At 35.5% G+C, this 18,829-nt stretch overlaps 3 protein-coding genes across 3 annotated transcripts; 2 read left to right on the top strand and 1 right to left on the bottom strand.

The window, feature by feature from the left end:
- Positions 1–2,043: 2,043 nt before the first annotated feature.
- On the top strand, positions 2,044–5,035 carry LOC134818081 (zinc finger protein 501-like). Its single transcript, XM_063827495.1, has 3 exons — positions 2,044–2,836; positions 2,921–3,088; positions 4,626–5,035. Exons 1-3 carry the CDS (start codon positions 2,044–2,046, stop codon positions 5,033–5,035), a joined length of 1,371 nt encoding a protein of 456 aa, XP_063683565.1.
- Positions 5,036–5,780: 745 nt separating this feature from the next.
- LOC134818472 (V-type proton ATPase subunit G 1-like) lies at positions 5,781–8,819 on the top strand. Its single transcript, XM_063828044.1, has 4 exons — positions 5,781–5,882; positions 7,830–7,930; positions 8,249–8,392; positions 8,536–8,819. The coding sequence occupies exons 1-4, from the start codon at positions 5,801–5,803 to the stop codon at positions 8,569–8,571; spliced, it is 363 nt and encodes a 120-aa protein (XP_063684114.1). The 5' UTR covers positions 5,781–5,800; the 3' UTR covers positions 8,572–8,819.
- A 637-nt stretch (positions 8,820–9,456) lies between these two features.
- LOC134817753 (protein YIF1B-like) lies at positions 9,457–18,520 on the bottom strand. Its single transcript, XM_063827047.1, has 8 exons — positions 18,473–18,520; positions 18,085–18,155; positions 13,011–13,149; positions 12,461–12,565; positions 12,029–12,159; positions 11,609–11,764; positions 10,191–10,284; positions 9,457–9,954 (listed from the first exon to the last, which is right to left on the bottom strand). The coding sequence occupies exons 3-8, from the start codon at positions 13,104–13,106 to the stop codon at positions 9,778–9,780; spliced, it is 759 nt and encodes a 252-aa protein (XP_063683117.1). The 5' UTR covers positions 13,107–13,149; positions 18,085–18,155; positions 18,473–18,520; the 3' UTR covers positions 9,457–9,777.
- Positions 18,521–18,829: the final 309 nt, after the last annotated feature.

Raw genomic sequence — 18,829 nt, 5'->3', positions numbered from 1 at the left:
TAAAGATTACAATTACTGGTACTGGGGTTATATCAGGTTAAACTGCACCAATATCCATCTTGAAGCTGCATTTTATATCCTTGAACTACACAATATAAACTAAAGTATGTTTTAGTGTAGACTTTTTGTCACAACAAGACTGCAACCTATAGTAACAACTATAAATAGAACTCCTAATGTCTACTAACAAATTTCTTCTAGTCCTAATATGAGCCTTGTCTCTAAAAACCTAACTGAACAAGCGTTTCGGTGTGTGCAAAAGCTTTCAGGCACGCGCATTCCTTGCCCCGTTAGTTACCTTTCCTTCCAAACCCAAACTATCAGTCAAGGATAAAAAGTCATACACCAAATGGGCATTTTTTACTACTAGTGTAATGTGCTTGCGAGGTAAGCTAAAACGTGCGCTATTAGCTAATCTACATAAGCACGCCCTGCTTGATTGGACCATAAAAGATTTTGACTGCACAAATGTTATTTTCCAAACATTATAAGTTATAACTGGCTGGTCACACATATCTCAATTAAATTATCCTAGGCTACTGTTTTCCAAGTCTTGTCCTGTGAGTAAAGTATGTGTGAGAAAGATTTAATAAAATGAATGTATATTTTTGAATTTTTTAAATTTAATTTGAGAATGAAGTATAAAGAAATTTTTAATTAGCACTGTATAGTTTAAGATATTTATAGCTTATTATAACCATTGATACAAAGACCATAATTTTTCACCAGCTCTCCAATATCAATCTTAAAGTTGCATTTTATATCCTCAAACTACAAAATTTAAACTTAAGCATATTATATAGTGTAGACTTTTTGTCACAACAAGACTGCAACCTATAGTAACAACTATAAACAGAACCCCTAATGTCTGCTAACAATTTTTCTTCTAGTCCTAATATGAACCTCGTCTCTAAAAACTGAACTGAACTAGCGTTTCGGTGTGTGCAAAAGCTTCCAGGCACGCGCATTCCTCGCCCCGTTAGTTACCTGTCCTTCCAAAACCAAACTAGCAGTCAAGGACAAAAAGTCATACACCAAATGGGCATTATATTTTATGAATTGTTTTACATCTTTTTATTCTGTAAAAATGTGCTAAAATTAAATTTCTTGTTTCATTGAAATTTCTTGTTTCATTGATTATATTTTATGAGTTGTTTTACATCTTTTTATTCTGTAAAATTTCTGTAATTTCTGTAATTAAATTTCTTGTTTCATTGAAATTTCTTGTTTCATTGAAGTGGATTAGAAATGATAAATGGATGTGAAAGTACAGTTGACTTGAAATTGCAGCAGTACAGTGGGGGTATCCAATGGTGAAAAATGGTGAAATTTTACAGTAAGGAAAACCGATTCACCATACAAATCACTCACCGTTTTTCACCAATTTTCATCATTTTAGTTTTTTTCTGTGTTTTCTGGTACTAGAGCTCAGTTTTGATGAACCTTACTAGCCATGTTCACTATAAGTTTTTATTTATCTTCCTTGCCGTGTTCACCAACAGTTACCAGTATCAATATACCTTTCTCACCATGTTCAGTGCTCATTAAAAGTTACCAGTTTTGATGTACCTTTTCGCCAATTTCACTTAAAGTTACCAGTTTCAATGTACCTCACCATGTTCACTAGTTTTGATGAAAAATGGTGATTGATAGTTTTGGTGAATCAAGTTTCCAAATTTTAAAATCTATACGTACTTTAAATATAATGAAAGACATCTTTTTAATAGTTTCTTTATATCCTCAAAATCTGAGTTAATAACGAAATATTGTTTTAGGGTGATAACACCAGGTCAAAACTAAAACTAGAAGGCAAATATACTCATCGAAAAAACGGCCGAAAATAGTGAAATTTTACAATTTGGAAACCTGATTCACCATAAAAATCATTCACCATTTTACACAATTTTTCACCATGGATACCCCTGGTTTAACTGGGCAAATATTTGTGATTTTCATTGGATAAGGCACGTCGCGTTATGAATGCCAAATTCCTTCACGATCGAATTTAAAATAAATGTATCTCTTATATTTCAACACCTCAGAATGTCTAAAGACTGTAAACAAGAGATCAAATCAGAACAAGTGGAGAACCCAGAAAAGTCAAACGGTTTCCTCTGCCCAATGTGTGGAGCACATTACTTTTCAGAAGACTACTTTGTTGAGCATATCAAAGAACATAAAACAATATCAAATTGTGCAATAAAACAAGAACTTATTTCTGAATCAGATAAACCATCTGTTTTCATGTGTCCAGTTTGTGCTGAACATGTTTACTCAGACACTCAGTTAATAGAACATGTAAAACAGCACCATGATCATAGCAGCCCAGAAGTTCCTGACCACTTTGATACTTCAGATAACTTGACTGGAACAGATCCACAGAGGACATTAGTTCTGTCTCCTAGTGAGAGTCCGCCTGTGAGACCATTTAGGTGTTCACAGTGTACATTCAGTGCAGCATATTCGAGAACACTTATAGAACATCAACAGATTCACTCTGGAGAGAAACCTTTAAAATGTTCAGAGTGTTCATTTGCTACAAAACGAGCAGGTGATCTTACTGTACATATGAGAACTCACTCAGGTGAGAAACCCTTCAAGTGTTCTGAGTGTTCATATGGTACAAAACGAGCAGGTGATCTTACTGTACATATGAGAATTCACTCAGGTGAGAAACATTTCAAGTGTTATGAGTGTTCATTTGCTACAAAACAAGCAAGTAATCTTACTAGACATATGAGAACTCACTCAGGTGAGAAACCCTTCAAGTGTTCTGAATGTTCATATGCAACAAAACAAGCAAGTAATCTTACTGTACATATTAGAACTCACTCAGGTGAGAAACTCTTCAAGTGTTCTGGGTGTTCATTTGCTACAAAACAAGCAAGTCATCTTACTGAACATATGAGAACTCACTCAGGTGAGAAACCCTTCAAATGTTCTGAGTGTTCATTTGCTACGAAACGAGCAGGTGATCTTAATAGACATATGAGAACTCACTCAGGTGAGAAACCCTTCAAGTGTTCTGAGTGTTCATATGCTACAAAACGATCAGGTCATCTTACTGAACATATGAGAACTCACTCAGGTGAGAAACCCTTCAAATGTTCTGAGTGTTCATATGCTGCAAGACAAGCAATGCATCTTACTAGACACATGAGAACTCACTCTGGGGAGAAATGATTCAAATGTTCACAGAGCTCTTATGCTGCAAGAAAAATGAGTGATCCTACAAGAAATATTAGAATCCACTATGGTGAGAAACTAAATTGGCAGTCCTGTTGTTCAGTTCTTGATAAGATGGTGAGACATTATGATTTGGTGACATTAAGTAATGGAGCATCGTCGTGGTTGTATCTGTTTGAAATCCTTCCGTAATCAGTTTTACAAAGAGCTATTTTGTCAAAATTACACTAGAGCGTAATAATTTGGAAGTTACTATATATGATATATCTTACTCACCATGTTCACTAAAGAACTAAAGTTACCAATTTTGATTTACCTTACTCGCCATGTTCACCAAAAGTTACCAGTATCAATGTATCTTTCTCACTACACCATTTTCATTTAAAGTTACCATTTTCAATGTACCTTTCTCACTGCACCATTTTCATTTAAAGTTACCATTTTCAATGTACTTTTCTCACCATGTTTAGTGTTCACTAGTTTTGATGAAAAATGGTGATTGATAGTTTTGGTGAATCGAGCTTCCGAATTGTAAAACCTACACTTACTTTAAATTTAATGAAACACATGTTTAATTGTTTCTTTATATCCTCAAAATCTGAGTTAATAACGAAATATTGTTTTAGGGTGATAACACCAGGTCAAAACTAAAACTAGAAGGCAAATATAATCATCGAAAAAACGGCAGAAAATAGTGAAATTTTACAATTTGGAAACCTGATTCACCATAAAAATCATTCACCATTTTACACAATTTTTCACCATGGATACCTAGTTAACCCCTGGTTTAACTGGGCAAATATTTGTGATTTTCATTGGATAAGGCACGTTATGAATGCCAAATTCCTTCCCGATCGAATTTAAAATAAATGTATCTCTTATATTTCAACACCTCAGAATGTCTAAAGACTGTAAACAAGAGATCAAATCAGAACAAGTGGAGAACCCAGAAAAGTCAAACGGTTTCCTCTGCCCAATGTGTGGAGCACATTACTTTTCAGAAGACTACTTTGTTGAGCATATCAAAGAACATAAAACAATATCAAATTGTGCAATAAAACAAGAACTTATTTCTGAATCAAATAAACCATCTGTTTTCATGTGTCCAGTTTGTGCTGAACATGTTTACTCAGACACTCAGTTAATAGAACATATAAAACAGCACCATGATCATAGCAGCCCAGAAGTTCCTGACCACTTTGATACTTCAGATAACTTGACTGGAACAGATCCACAGAGGACATTAGTTCTGTCTCCTAGTGAGAGTCAGCCTGTGAGACCATTCAGGTGTTCACAGTGTATATTCAGTGCAGCATATTCGAGAACACTTATAGAACATCAAAAGATTCACTCTGGAGAGAAACCTTTAAAATGTTCTGAGTGTTCATTTGCTACAAAACAAGCAGGTGATCTTACTAGACATATGAGAACTCACTCAGGTGAGAAACCCTTCAAGTGTTCTGAGTGTTCATATGCTACAAAACGATCAGGTCATCTTACTGAACATATGAAAACTCACTCAGGTGAGAAACCCTTCAAGTGTTCTGAGTGTTCATATGCTGCAAGACAAGCAAGTCGTCTTACTGAACATATGAGAACTCACTCAGGCGAGAAACCCTTCAAGTGTTCTGAGTGTTCATATGCTGCAAGACAAGCATGTAATCTTACGGTACATATGAGAACTCACTCAGGTGAGGAACCCTTCAAATGTTCTGAGTGTTCATATGCTGCAAGACAAGCAGGTGATCTTACTAGACATATGAGAACTCACTCAGGTGAAAAACCCTTCAAATGTTCTGAGTGTTCATTTGCTACAAAACAAGCAAGTAATCTTAATAGACATTTATGAGAACTCACTCAGGTGAGAAACCCTTCAAATGTTCTGAGTGTTCATATGCTACAAGACAAGCAGGTGATCTTACTAGACATATGAGAACTCACTCAGGTGAGAAACCCTTCAAATGTTCTGAGTGTTCATATGCTACAAGACAAGCAATGCATCTTACTAAACACATTATAGAAACTCACTCTGGGGAGAAATGATTCAAATGTTCATTGTTCACAGAGCTCCTATGCTGCAAGAAAAATGAGTGATCCTACAAGAAATATTAGAATCCACTATGGTGAGAAACTAAATTGGCAGTCCTGCAAGATGTTGTTCAGTTCTTGATAAGATGGTGAGACATTATGATTTGGTGACATTAAGTAATGGGGCATCGTCGTGGTTGTATCTGTTTGAAATCCCCCCGTAATAAGTTTTAAAATAGCTACTATTATATGATTTGATTTTTAGTAGATCAAAAAGTGATTTGAGTGTCTAATATAGTTTGTAAGCTAGAAGTAACTTTCTGGATGTGGGTGGATAAATTAGTTTCATTAACTAGCTCCCTGTTACCTTATCTACAAGTGAAAATACCTTCACAGACACATTGCTTGCACAACAACAAAATTATATTTTTAATTATTTGACAATTGCTTTCGTTTTTCTGCTAACTGACACTCCATCGCTTTTTTGACTGACCACTTATTAAAACTGTTGGTTCCGTCAATATGCCATATACGCATATAAACACAGCATCTGTGAGTACTAACTAACTATATATCAATTTAGGAGATGGCCACAAAGTCAGAGGGAATTCAACGTTTACTGCAGGCAGAACAGAGGGCCAATGCCAAGGTTGCTGAAGCAAAGAAAAGTAAGTTAATCTTGCAATGTTAAATCTTTGATTTCATTCCATTATTTTAATGTTCATTTATCGTACCCCAAATGTTATTCTTTACGTTATTTTTTGAGTTTTGTAGTATTGTAGTTTAAAAACATAGCTCCCTTGTCTCTGTTATATCGGCAATGTTAACTGCCACGGCTACTGCACAGTGTTGGTGCCTTACCTTTACAATACAAGTACAAATACACACTGGAAAAATCCACTGATATGACGTCCAATCAGAGACACATGTTTAATTGTGTTATTCTTTATTATACGAGTATTATACGAGATAAAAAAGAATAATTTAAGTTCATTTGGTTCATTCATTACTTCATCACGGATATTAAAATGCACCTCTTGCAGTTTTATTTGGATGTTTAATGTTTATTGGTTAAACTAAACTTTACAGCCAATCTCCCATCCATCTGTTTTCCTTTTAAGTTGCTTCATAAAACATTCTATTAGAGGCTTGCCAAACCTTAATAAACTTAATAATGTACAACATGGAAATAAAGCTAAAGATGTGAGCGAGTTGGTATTTTTCCCCATCAAGGATCTTTGCTATTGATAAGGTAATTCTTATGAAACTTGAACGAGACACTCATTGGTGATTGGTGATGTTGATTATTCGAGAGATCACATGATTTGCCAGCATCATAACAAGTATATTGATTCAGACTATCCGATCCAATCAATATTGTAACCAGACTCTCAGACTCTTAGACATCAGACACGCTTAGTTATCGTTTATCAAACCAATAATAGTATATAAGAGTGTAATATCTTCTCGTTGTTATCACTCGTTAACAGTTCAGCATTCTTACAACAAACTATCAACTTCTCAACAACTACCAGTTAAAAACTCTCCTACAACTATTCAAACATCACATTCTGTAAGATGCACACTTTCGTTCAGTACGCTATCAAACTCGGCTACACTGCTGATGACGCTGAAGTGGCTCTCTCCAGATTGGGACACGATGCTACCACCAACGATCTCCTTACTCTGGTAATATCCCTCAAGTCAGCTACATCCGCTCGACAGAACGATCTTACTGGGAAACGAAAAGCTCTGCCAAAAGCGAAAAGAAGATGTTTTGGATACAAGCTGGAGAGTTTATCTTACGTGACAGTTTCTGAAGCTATATAATAAAAAGCTGCCTGACCCTAGTCCCTAATTTTAAAGTTCAATTCAACGCTACCCTACTGACGATGTTCCTAATCCAGATCCTGTCACAGATTAATTTAGCCATCAAAACCTCCTGTTGCTTACGCACAGGACCGCATCCAGAACCTTACCTCGACCCTCGCATGTGTGATACTGATCCTGATTCCTGATGTCTTCAACGTTTTAAGCCTGGTGCTAAAACATAGTAACACTGCTAGTTACCATAGTAACTGAAGCGTTACCTAGCCTTATATTCATAATCCATATCTCAAATTAGATACAATCCATGATACCGAGCTAGTGGAGCTAAGCTTGTATTCTAAACACCAAGTCCAGAAGCCGTATAGTATGTGATCCTGATGTCGTGCTATTACTAGAGGTGTATCCTGAATACAACCAAACCTCTACATTTTGGGTACTGGCACTATCACTACCTGGTTACTCGGTTACCTGGTTATCACTAACTTAGAGCCCGTTTATGGAAATGATTTTGAAAATAAGTGTAAATATTTATTGACCAAATTTTTGTTTTATATCCTTTTCAGCAAACGTTGTATTGAATGATTTCCTTATCAGTAGCAGACATAAACTTCTTACCGGTTTAGTTTTACATCTATAGTACAATTAACATCAAAATGATCATAATATACAGTGATATATAATGCAGTTTCACACTGGCGAAATGGTGGTCTTCAGTTTAGATCGAAATAAACTCTCTGCTACAAATAATAACAGTTAGTCTAATTTTAACATGAGCCAACTTTCAGAGAAGCAGAAGAGACTAAAAGAGGCGAAAGAGGAAGCCAAGAAGGAAATCCTACTTTTCAAGAACAATCAGGAAGTTGCTTTTCAGGATAAAATGGCTAAGGTTAGTATGCCTACATGACAGTGTGTTGTCCATTTCCTTGTTTTCAACTGCTGTAACTACGGCCACATTGCCCCCCCCCCCCCCCCCCCCCCCCCCGCACATTCGCTCCTGCTCGAGTAATATTTGACAATTTTTTTCACAACATTTTTTAGAAACCTTAAAAAAGTTGGCCCTTTTTGGCCCCTTGTCCGGATTTTATGGGGGGGGGGGGGGGGGGGGCGATTTACCTACACCCCTGCTCCATATATCCCTGTCCCGCATCAGAGTTCGCAGTTCTATATTACATTTAATGTTTTTAATTTTGTTCAAACTTTTCAGTCTCAAGGTTACGGAGACGACTACACTGCAAAGATCAACAAGGAGGGACAAGTAGAGGCGGCTAAGTTAGATGAGATGCTCGCTTCAAATCAGGGAAAAGTTGTGGATTGGCTGCTTGATCATGTTTCTGATATCAAACCTGAGGTTTGTTCGTGTTTTTGATTCGAATATTTGAAAACTTAGGACTTGGAAAGTTTCTAGAATCGAAATGCATAAACATTAGACATAACTCTATGTTTGAGACACTCAAACCTTTTTGTTGAATTTTCACCGATTATTTCTTGCAGGTACACCGGAATTACTCTACAACTGGATTCGCTTAAAGTTCTAACTGTGACTGTTTTCCGCTGTGGTTCCTGATTTCTCCGCTTAAACAGACTAAAAACTGATATATAACTATCTGCTTTCTTTGTGATTAGAATTTCACCTGACTTTGATAACTGAACTTAATTTAAATTAGAGATTGTAAGTTTCTGCAGATTTCATGTGATTATGATGAATTGGCTGGTCCAATATGAATTAATGTAATTTTGCTAGAAAAGAGTTTTCTTTTTCACGTCTCATGTCAACATCCGGTCTATTACTAGTATTTCCGGTCAGAAGGGTCTACCCAAATGGCAAATTTGTAATGTTTACCGCGCGGCACGTAAATTTCTTTCCGCGATACCTAGAAATGAGAGAGTGTAGTTGGTGTTGGAGCCCGGTTTGGGCACACCTGAATAAAACTGATCCCAATTTCTCATTTCGCCAATGCATAAACTTCGAAACTCATTTAAGACTGTATTATGTACGGCACCAACGAACGGAAAACGCATAGAATTCCATGGAATGAGAGACACGACTGTTCCTGGCTAAAGTAGAGCCCATTGCATCCTTCTATATGGCTCTGAATCATAAACTCATAGACTGTCAGCCAGACCCTCGCAAAGCGTATAAATGGATATGAGAATGCTGAGGATGGGCAGACTAATACCAAATTGTGTACCTCATTTAAAAGAGCATCTGATAAGTATTAAGATAGCTGAGAGGAGGTTCGCTGGTCATCTCGCCAGAGTTGACCAGTTTTTTGAGGAGAGCCAATTAAATCAGACATGGACACCGTACTGTGTAAATCATTTAGTTATCTTTATACAATATCTTTGTCGCATAGTAGCGGGGTAGTAAATACAGTGTTTCGTTTCGTTTCGTAAGAACAATTAATGAAACAGTTTAATGTGATATAAACCAAATACATATATACGATATTTCTACAGTGTTGGGCGACAACAAACAATTTCAAAAGCAAATATTCTTTAGAATCATTTACCTTTAACAATACAACTGGTATTAGTGCTATTGCATATTAGGAAAGTTTTTAGGAAATAACCACAAAATTCATCGTGAAATGTTAGTGGTCGGAGAGAAGGCAGGTATTAAATTGAATAAAATCAGAAAATTCACGAAAACGTCTGAAAATGAAGAAATAAGAATTAATAGCAAATCAATGCATCGTAGCCCAGCTAGCAAAACTAAGAAATTCAGAGTCCAGTTCATATTTTAGTTAAAGGAACAGGATCCGGCCCGTACGTGACATGGTGTGTCAGCCAGAATATGATAAGAGGCTGAATAAAGGCGATGAGAAGAAGGAGGTTGTTTCGGCGTTTACTGCCGCGGGCTATTCTGTCTTCGTTAGAGTCAGGGAGGATTATATACCGCAACGTGCAGATCTAGAGGTTGGTTAGTCATCAATAGAGTAATTATAATTAATTAATTTCAAATGATGCTTTACTTAAGGGCAATATCTGTTTAACTTTAGCGTCCTCAGTCAGTTTTACGGAGGGATTAAAGAGGAGAAACATTTAGTTTGACTCGCCAGGAAGCATACGATTAAAGAGGAGAAACATTTAGTTTGACTCACCAGGAAGTATACGATTAAAGAGGAGAAACATTTAGATTGACTCACCAGGAAGTATACAATAGCAGCACTGGAGTATATGAAGGAGAGATAGTAACCGGTCGACCCGAGAACCATGGCGGCAACAACACATACTATCATACTGAAATGGTGGGGTTTTACTCGTTTTAGTCACTGTTAACGAGGGCACTTAGCTGGGTCTAATATTTTGAATAAAACAAGGGGCAGTTTCTTGTGACGTTAAGTTGCTGGATTGTTGATATAATAATCGCATCAGGATTATTATAAAGCAATGAAAGGCATTAGTTTGGTCAAATCAAATGGAACATATGCTATCAGACTTTCAACTGACTATGGCAGGGTTAAAACAGTTTTAACGCTAGCAACGATCCCCTTTTACATCGTTCCACTAAAATGATAATTTAAGATTAAATATGTATACTGTATAGTGATAGGTAGATAAAGTAAAATGTGTAATAAAACGGTAGGAATAAAGTATACTAAGTAAACGTAGTCAACACGTCATAAAACGAACTGACCCAAACTACAATTACTCCCGCGTAATTTCCCGCGTAATCCTAGAACTCCGATTTGCGCCGCCGCAAAGTTATTATAAAACTAAATTCAACACGTGCGACAAATATTTCGTACCATTAGAAAGGGATGCCATAGGTCAAGCTATGGCATTAATATATTTCCACACCCAATACCAAACTTATTCTTTAGCCCATGCCTCTTTACCACTGATAAGTATATTTTACTAAGACGATCCCGTCTAAAACCCAACTCAATTAAATCATCAGTAAACTTCAAAACCCTATCAGAAAAAGCAACAACGTTATTACATATCCTAGAATATCTCACAACCTGTGAACAGTACGTGCCATATAATACACTACTAGCTTGATTACTCATCAAAGGTTGAAACTTGACCACTTTAAAACCAAACTTATCCCTTTTATCATAAACTCTACACGAAAACTTCCCCTCGCTATTTATCGAAATATCAAGATCTAATACATTTGCGGCACTATCTACTTCATTTTCCTTATTAAGAGTAAGAGAGTCTGGATATATTAACTTAAAATATTCCTCTAAGTAACCATCAGAGTTAAGGGTAGTAATATCATCTATAAGTCTAAATGTATTATTTAACTTCTTTACAATATAGTATCTACTTTTATACTTTTATATCATTAATCAGGTACGTAGCGTATATATGTACGCTAATATTATTGTATTGACGGATCTCTTTATTGGTGCGCGCGAATGTACGTGATATTTCCCCATTTTAAGAGCGCTGCGCGTTACTGTCGGTTCCTTAGATTGCCACGTTTTTATTATCGTTACGTCTTCTCTCAAATTAGGTCTTCGCAGAAATGTAAGTTCTGCAGTTGAACTGGGACCAATTGTTTCAATGAAATAAGTGGCCAGATAATAAGAAATAAAAATACTTTGTGACTTACTGAACGAATTTGTATCCAGAGAAGGAGGCGAGGTCGAATATCTTGATATCGGTACTGACACTAATCAGGTACATAGCTAGCTGAACTATTCCGATCTCTATCATGAGCCACACAAATGCTGTGGTGGCTGTTATTCCTAGCATTTCTGGTGAGAACCTGGAACAATTGCAATGTTTAATTAGCAATTAAATAATTGTTTTATTTTTGTAAATAACTAATTGTTCTTTTAATTAGCCGCAATTTAGAACTGTAGTCTGTAGTGTGGTTCTTGAAACATAAACGTGATAAGAAAGTTTGTTTCGTTTAAAAGTCGAACATAATTAAATCCTCGTGTACTCAAGAATTAAACTTTCAGGCGCATTCTCTACAGGAAAATCGCCGAAATCAATGTTTGTTTAAGTTGGTAATTCCCACACTCACTTCCCCTGACTGCCGAGAGCGACAGCTACAGCCACAACGTAGGTAGCGAAGCCCATAACGGGGATGTAGAGATCTGGTGAGTTGAGATGTCTGGTCGGTTCTCCTCCTGCATTGTTATAGGCTCCCCACTCCTAGGAACAAGTTGGTTAGATAGTTAGATTGAGGACATTTCACAGCCCCATATTACTATACTATACCATTACATATTACAGAATACATTTCACTGTTAAATGAGATATAAGAGCTAATAATTGAGATATAAGAGTTAGAGGGATAGTCCATATTATATTGTTTCGGTGGAGGGGGTTAGAAAAGCTTGTAAGTGCAATTTCTATACAATAGCCTTGTAAGTAGCTTAAAAAGTGGGGTGTTTCTAAAATCAATCATCAACTTCAGCGGTTAGATAAGTAGAGGAAAAAAATAAAAGCGTACCTTGTTGAGGAAAGGAAAGAGAAGCAGCATCAACTTGTGGATCACATAGTCGGTGGTAACGGCGAAATAGAACTTTACACGTGACACTGGTATGTAGCGATCCAACTGAAATAGTCTAAACATAAGAAACATGTGCAAATGTGTTTAGCCATATCGTTAATTAAAATCTTGCTGGAGGGGAAATTAGAGTCCGTAATTTGTTATACATTGAATCTAATTTTAGCCCTGTTTAGACTTATGATTACAAGATTGAGATTTAGTTTGGTACATTTCAAGGCTGAAGTTAAGTTCCCGGAGAATTAAGTACTGAGTACTATACAGTACTATACGGTACTATAATACAGTACTAGGATTATTTAATGTATAAGATAATTTATATATTTATACTTCCTTGATGTCACAGTAGAATAATTTTATCATTATTATTATAATACATTGTAAGCACACAGTTCAAACAAAATCATATTTGGTTAAAATATGAACTTACTTTCAAATAGCAAATTAACTTCAGCCAACCACTTAATTGCACAAAAAACAAAAGTTAACTTACATTTTGCTCCACGTATGCTTTGCCCGAGGTAGCTAAAGAGGAGCCGTATTCCATGGCCATGTTGGCCACTATAGGGTCCTGGATGTATTGTCCCATATTGTTGGAATGAGGGTGTAGCCTGGGGCTGCGGTCTGCCTACCTGAAACAAGTTGGGAGATTCAAATATCAAACTGTTAATAAGTAGTCAATACTGAATAACTATTCACGTTAAAAACATCACATACAATAAAGTCTTCCATTAAAACTCTAAGTAAACCGTAGCGAGATATACATGATAATAACCAGAAGACTTATCAATAGTTCGCGATGTATTTTAATTAGTGAGGAGAGGGGAGGACACCTTGTCTGTCAGTCGAGAGAAAATGTCAGATTGTTCTAGACTGAAACTCATTTTAAAGGACTGAAATTGTGGTGTTCAATCGATATAACGGCGAGGTTTATAATAGTTGTCAAAGTTATATAGTGTAGGATAGCACAATAGTATAGTACTACACAGGATTACACAGGATAGTATAGTACTGTGTCTACAGTAAACTAAAATATAGCTGCAGTAAGAATATGATGGGGAGAAGAGGGGAGGAAACAAAGAACAGTAAATTATAAACCATGTAAATTGGATCTTGTTAGATACAAGATAAAACATGCTCTCCCAAAATGAGCTTACTGTAGGATAGATCCAGAATAATCCACCAAATATCACCGGCTGAGATGAACATCTCTTATCATAAGTACATTACTACTACTACTACATAAGATCGTATAGATTATCTAATAGTTAGGTCGGATCCGATGACACTAGAACTGTTAAAAGCCATTTCCCAACAGGAAGTGCCACTAAGGCAGCAAATCTGCACATTTTGCCAATTTTAAGTTTGTTGGCCGATTTCTAAATTTTATGAGATTTGAGAAGTCCAATTTTTTTTGAAGGTCGTAGAGATTTTTAGACTGTGAACTGTTCGTCTCAAATCATCTCTTAGTACTGTCAATTTTATTTATTTTTGATCATTGACAGACCAAGACTGAATAGGTCTTATTATGTATATGGACACGTTCATTTGAGTTTGAGGATATTGGTAAATATAAGTGACCCTATTAAAAGGCACAGTGTAGTTGACTTTGTCACACTATGAAATTACTTAAACCCTTGATGGTTAGGATAATCGTCTCATCCTCCAGGCTAACTTTGTCACATAACGATATCTTAATCAGGTGATAAGATATCGCTCAAATACGGCCGGCACGGAAATGGTTACATTGTCACACTATAAACATGTGACGGAGTAAATATGGACCCCTTGCTGCCGTTTTTGACCAAATTTTTGAGTGTCCAGTTGATTGGATGGGTTCATATGACCATTACCTACATATTTGACGACTTTTTTCGTTAGATGGTGCACTCAGGTTTACTCTGTCACACATTAAAGAAAATATGTGATGAATGTTTAGGGCACCCTGATAAGCAATGCTGAGTAGTGTAAGTTTATTTGATGGCCTGGAAGTGCTGGGAATTTTTATTATATCATATAGTCGTAAGGAATTAAAACACAGAAGGCACAACCAAGCTTACTTTGTCACATAATCTTGATGATATCTGAACATGTGTGAAATTGAACAAATAATGATATACCAGCTTAAACCCCTTATATTATACGTACTATGGATCAAACAACACTGCTAGTACCATGCACCAGTCACATAAATCATTATCAGGTGGTAATATGTTAACAGTGTCACAATTAAACTACCGCTACATGGTCAAAAATAGGGTAATTTCGTCACAAAAAATTATTTTAGCTCTGTTAGCTCCTTGCTGGCAAAATAACTAGTTTATCGAAATTTTTTTGATGATAAAGTTACATAGTATTCTAATAGAGGTATAGTTCTTCAAAATAGGGGCAAGACATGTTTACTTTGTCACATCAGTTATTATAAGAGTTAGGTAATCGTCATCAGATTAAAAGATATTTTTCGTAGTTTGGATCGATTAATACTTTAATATACCTGTAATAAATCCTATGCCAATTTTAACACACTATCTTGATACTGTTGGGGCAGGGAAAGTTAATTTTGTCACATTTTCAATGTCTTTGACAAATTAATCTAAATTTTAGAAATTGAGTTCTTATGTTCTGGACAATATTCTTCCAATCGTTTCTGAAAGAATGTTGAATTCTAATAGAGTTATAGATCTTCAAAATAGGGGCAAGACATGTTTACTTTGTCACATCAGTTATTATAAGAGTTAGGTAATCGTCATCACATTAACATATATTTTTTTGTAGTTTGGATTGATTTATATAGGTAATAAAGCAGCCTATGCTAATTTTTACACACTATCTTGAAATTGTTGGGGCATGAAAAGTTAATTTTGTCACATTTTTAGTGACTTGGACAAATTTAACCTAAAATTGTTAAACTTAAGCTCTGACGTTCTGGACAATATTCTAATAGAGGTATAGAATATAGATCTTCAAAATAGGGGCAAGACATGTTTACTTTGTCACATCAGTTATTATAAGAGTTATTATAAGAGACTATTTCATTCTATAATCATTGTTTTTAATCTATTTACGATTTCGTATAATTTTTTGTGACAATTTAAACATCAACTGATCTTAACTTGCATCAACTACATTGTCATCATATAAAATTTTCCCGCCTTTCAAACCAAAATCAGATATAAATAATTCGCCCAAAATTTTAAATTTCATATATTGTGACAGAATTAACCTCATTTCCCAATAACCAAGTGCCTGTATTAGCTAACTATTCAAAACAACATATTTTAGGGCTATGATTGGTAGAGCAACCATCAAATAATGAGTTGAAAGGGTTTTTAGGACACCTCACAGTAGAATAGAGGTATGGTATCATGAGTGTGACAAAGTTACCCAAATATTGCCTTGTAACCGTTCGATCCGTGCCCATTAACCAATGTTGTATCATAATTGTTAGATTGACCTAATTTACTATATTTCAGACCAAGGAATGATAATTAGACAACTGCAGTTAACTAAGTCACACAAAATGTGACATTTGAAACATTACAGTGCCTAACAACAATAGATTTTATTTCTGAGCGGTGCATATGGGAGTATGGGTTACGTGGCTAATGTTCAGAACTTCTGAACGTGTTAGGTTAATAGATGTCAAAATTAAGCCACTATCGTCAAAAACGCTATTATTTTTGTTTACCAATATCCTCAAACTCAAATGAACGTGTCCATATACAATATATGTATGTACAATATATGTATATACAATATACAGGTTATAAATGATGCTTCTAAAACTTGATCTGCGATGGACAATGCCTATTATGATGATAATTGTGGAATAATTCCCTGTTATTGATAACAATGTTATAATATTAGGATTAGCTCCGAATAGATACGGCACCTGGAATTCCTAGGTCACCCAATTAAGTACTCTCCGGGCCTAACTCTCGAGATTCAAGTGAAAATGGCGGATGAAGTATAAGCCATTATATTTAATGCATCGATCAGTTCATATGTACTTAGAAAATAGAAATACGGGAGAAATATGTGTTTTACATCCGCAAACGTTTGCAGAAAATGCTATGCATCTAACCGCATTAGCTATTAATATTATAAGATATAATCTTCACTTAAATTGGCAAATTTCGATGCTGGTTAATTGTTATTTATTTCATAACTTTTTGTTTAAACTAAATCAGGGCAGTGATTATACAGTATACACCTACAGTATACAGTATACAGTATACACCTAGTAACCACCCTAGTAACCACCCTAGTTACAGTATACAGTATACACCTAGTAACCACCCTAGTAACCACCCTAGTTACAGTATAAAGTATACACCTAGTAACCACTCTAGTAACCACCCTAGTTACAGTATACAGTATACACCTAGTAACCACCCTAGTAACCACCCTAGTTACAGTATAAAGTATACACCTAGTAACCACTCTAGTAACCACCCTAGTTACAGTATACAGTATACACCTAGTAACCACCCTAGTAACCACCCTAGTAACCACCCTAGTTACAGTATACAGTTAACAGTATACACCTAGTAACCACCCTAGTTACAGTATACAGTATACACCTAGTATATATATATATATAATAACATCTATAAACAAAAGAGCACCTAAAGAGGCTCAGCAAAGTGCTGGCCTATTTACGCTTACGAAGACTCATTCGTTCAATATGTCTCAAAGTAAATAAACTCCTCCATCCTACTCTATCTCTTGCTAAGTTCACTAAGTTGGTAAAATCATCTTCATTTTTCAAATAAATTTGTCTCTTAAATAGGTCCTTTTTCACAATGATATCATACAAATTAGTACTGTGTCTACCCACTCGTCCTAGTATACACCTAGTAACCACCCTAGTAACCACCCTAGTTACAGTATAAAGTATACACCTAGTAACCACCCTAGTAACCACCCTAGTAACCACCCTAGTTACAGTATACAGTACACACCTAGTAACCACCCTAGTAACCACCCTAGTTACCACCCTAGTTACAGTATAACGTATACACCTAGTAACCACCCTAGTAACCACCCTAGTTACAATATACAGTATACACCTAGTAACCACCCTAGTAACCACCCTAGTTACAGTATACAGTATACACCTAGTAACCACCCTAGTAACCACCCTAGTTACAGTATACAGTGTACACCTAGTAACCACCCTAGTAACCACCCTAGTTACAGTATACAGTATACACCTAGTAACCACCCTAGTTACAGTATACACCTAGTAACCACATACGACCACGCTAGACATTCTCACAGTTAAACAGGTATTCTGGTGGATTTGTGTAGAGTTATTGAGTCGAGCATGATTTGATGTTTCTTTCATTCAAATTTCTGATTGTTTCTGAATAGACTCAGTGAAGACAGATTCTAATGAAAATAAATAGCTGAATAACGTATCGACATTTTTACGTCATACTCATATTCTCAAATTATTTGTTATTTAGTAGTGTTGAAATCAAACAATCAGAAATTTGAATGAAAGAAACATCAGTTTAAAAGGTGTAACCCTAGTAACCACACTAGTAACCACTATGTTATACCTGTTGCGGAGTACTGGTATCTTCAAACAGTTCTGGTTGGCTTGCTGGTGCTGCTGGAGCCCTTTGGTGTACTGAACATAAAGTTCAATTTAAGAACAACTTCAGTCAAAGTAAAGCAGAAAATTAATTCAATTTATCTTAGTTTATATATAAATATATATAAATTCCTACATTTTATAGATAATAAACCATTGGAATATGACATCGCAGCATTATACTTTAAGTAGTTTGCCAGTTTACAGGATTACAGATAATAAACAACATTTAATTAGGTATTTAATTAGTTATTTAATTAGTTATTTAATTAGTTATTTTATTAGTTATTTAATTAGTTATTTAATTAGTTATTTAATTAGTTATCTAACTACACAAATCTCCAATGTCTTACCGTTAAAGTCCATGTACCAAGTCTTCTCCCAAGCATGCACCCTAAGTAGTAAGGTGATTTATTTAAAACTGCAAACTTAGTTTTATTCCACTATTTACATCTTTATTTCAGCTACAATCAAATTCAGCACACAAAAATTGGCCAAAATGTTTGGTCACAATCAATATCAAATTATTATAGAAAGTCATTTTTTGCTGATTAAAACCAAATCGATTGGTCTCATGATAATTTAAAAGTTGAAAAAGCACCCAAAACTTTCGTTGACTTCCTCTCCAACAGAAATATAAAATATAAAAATCGATACAAAATCAAAAAAATCAAAAATCAATACAACAATCTGGTGTCCTCAGTGATCGA

This window comes from Bolinopsis microptera, chromosome 7 (genome assembly GCF_026151205.1).
Source record: "Bolinopsis microptera isolate Bmic1 chromosome 7, MBARI_Bmic_1.0, whole genome shotgun sequence".
NCBI classification, from domain to species: Eukaryota; Metazoa; Ctenophora; class Tentaculata; order Lobata; family Bolinopsidae; genus Bolinopsis; species Bolinopsis microptera.
The sequence above is the reverse complement of the archived record's forward strand: the minus strand, read 5'-3'. Positions and strand labels throughout refer to the sequence as shown.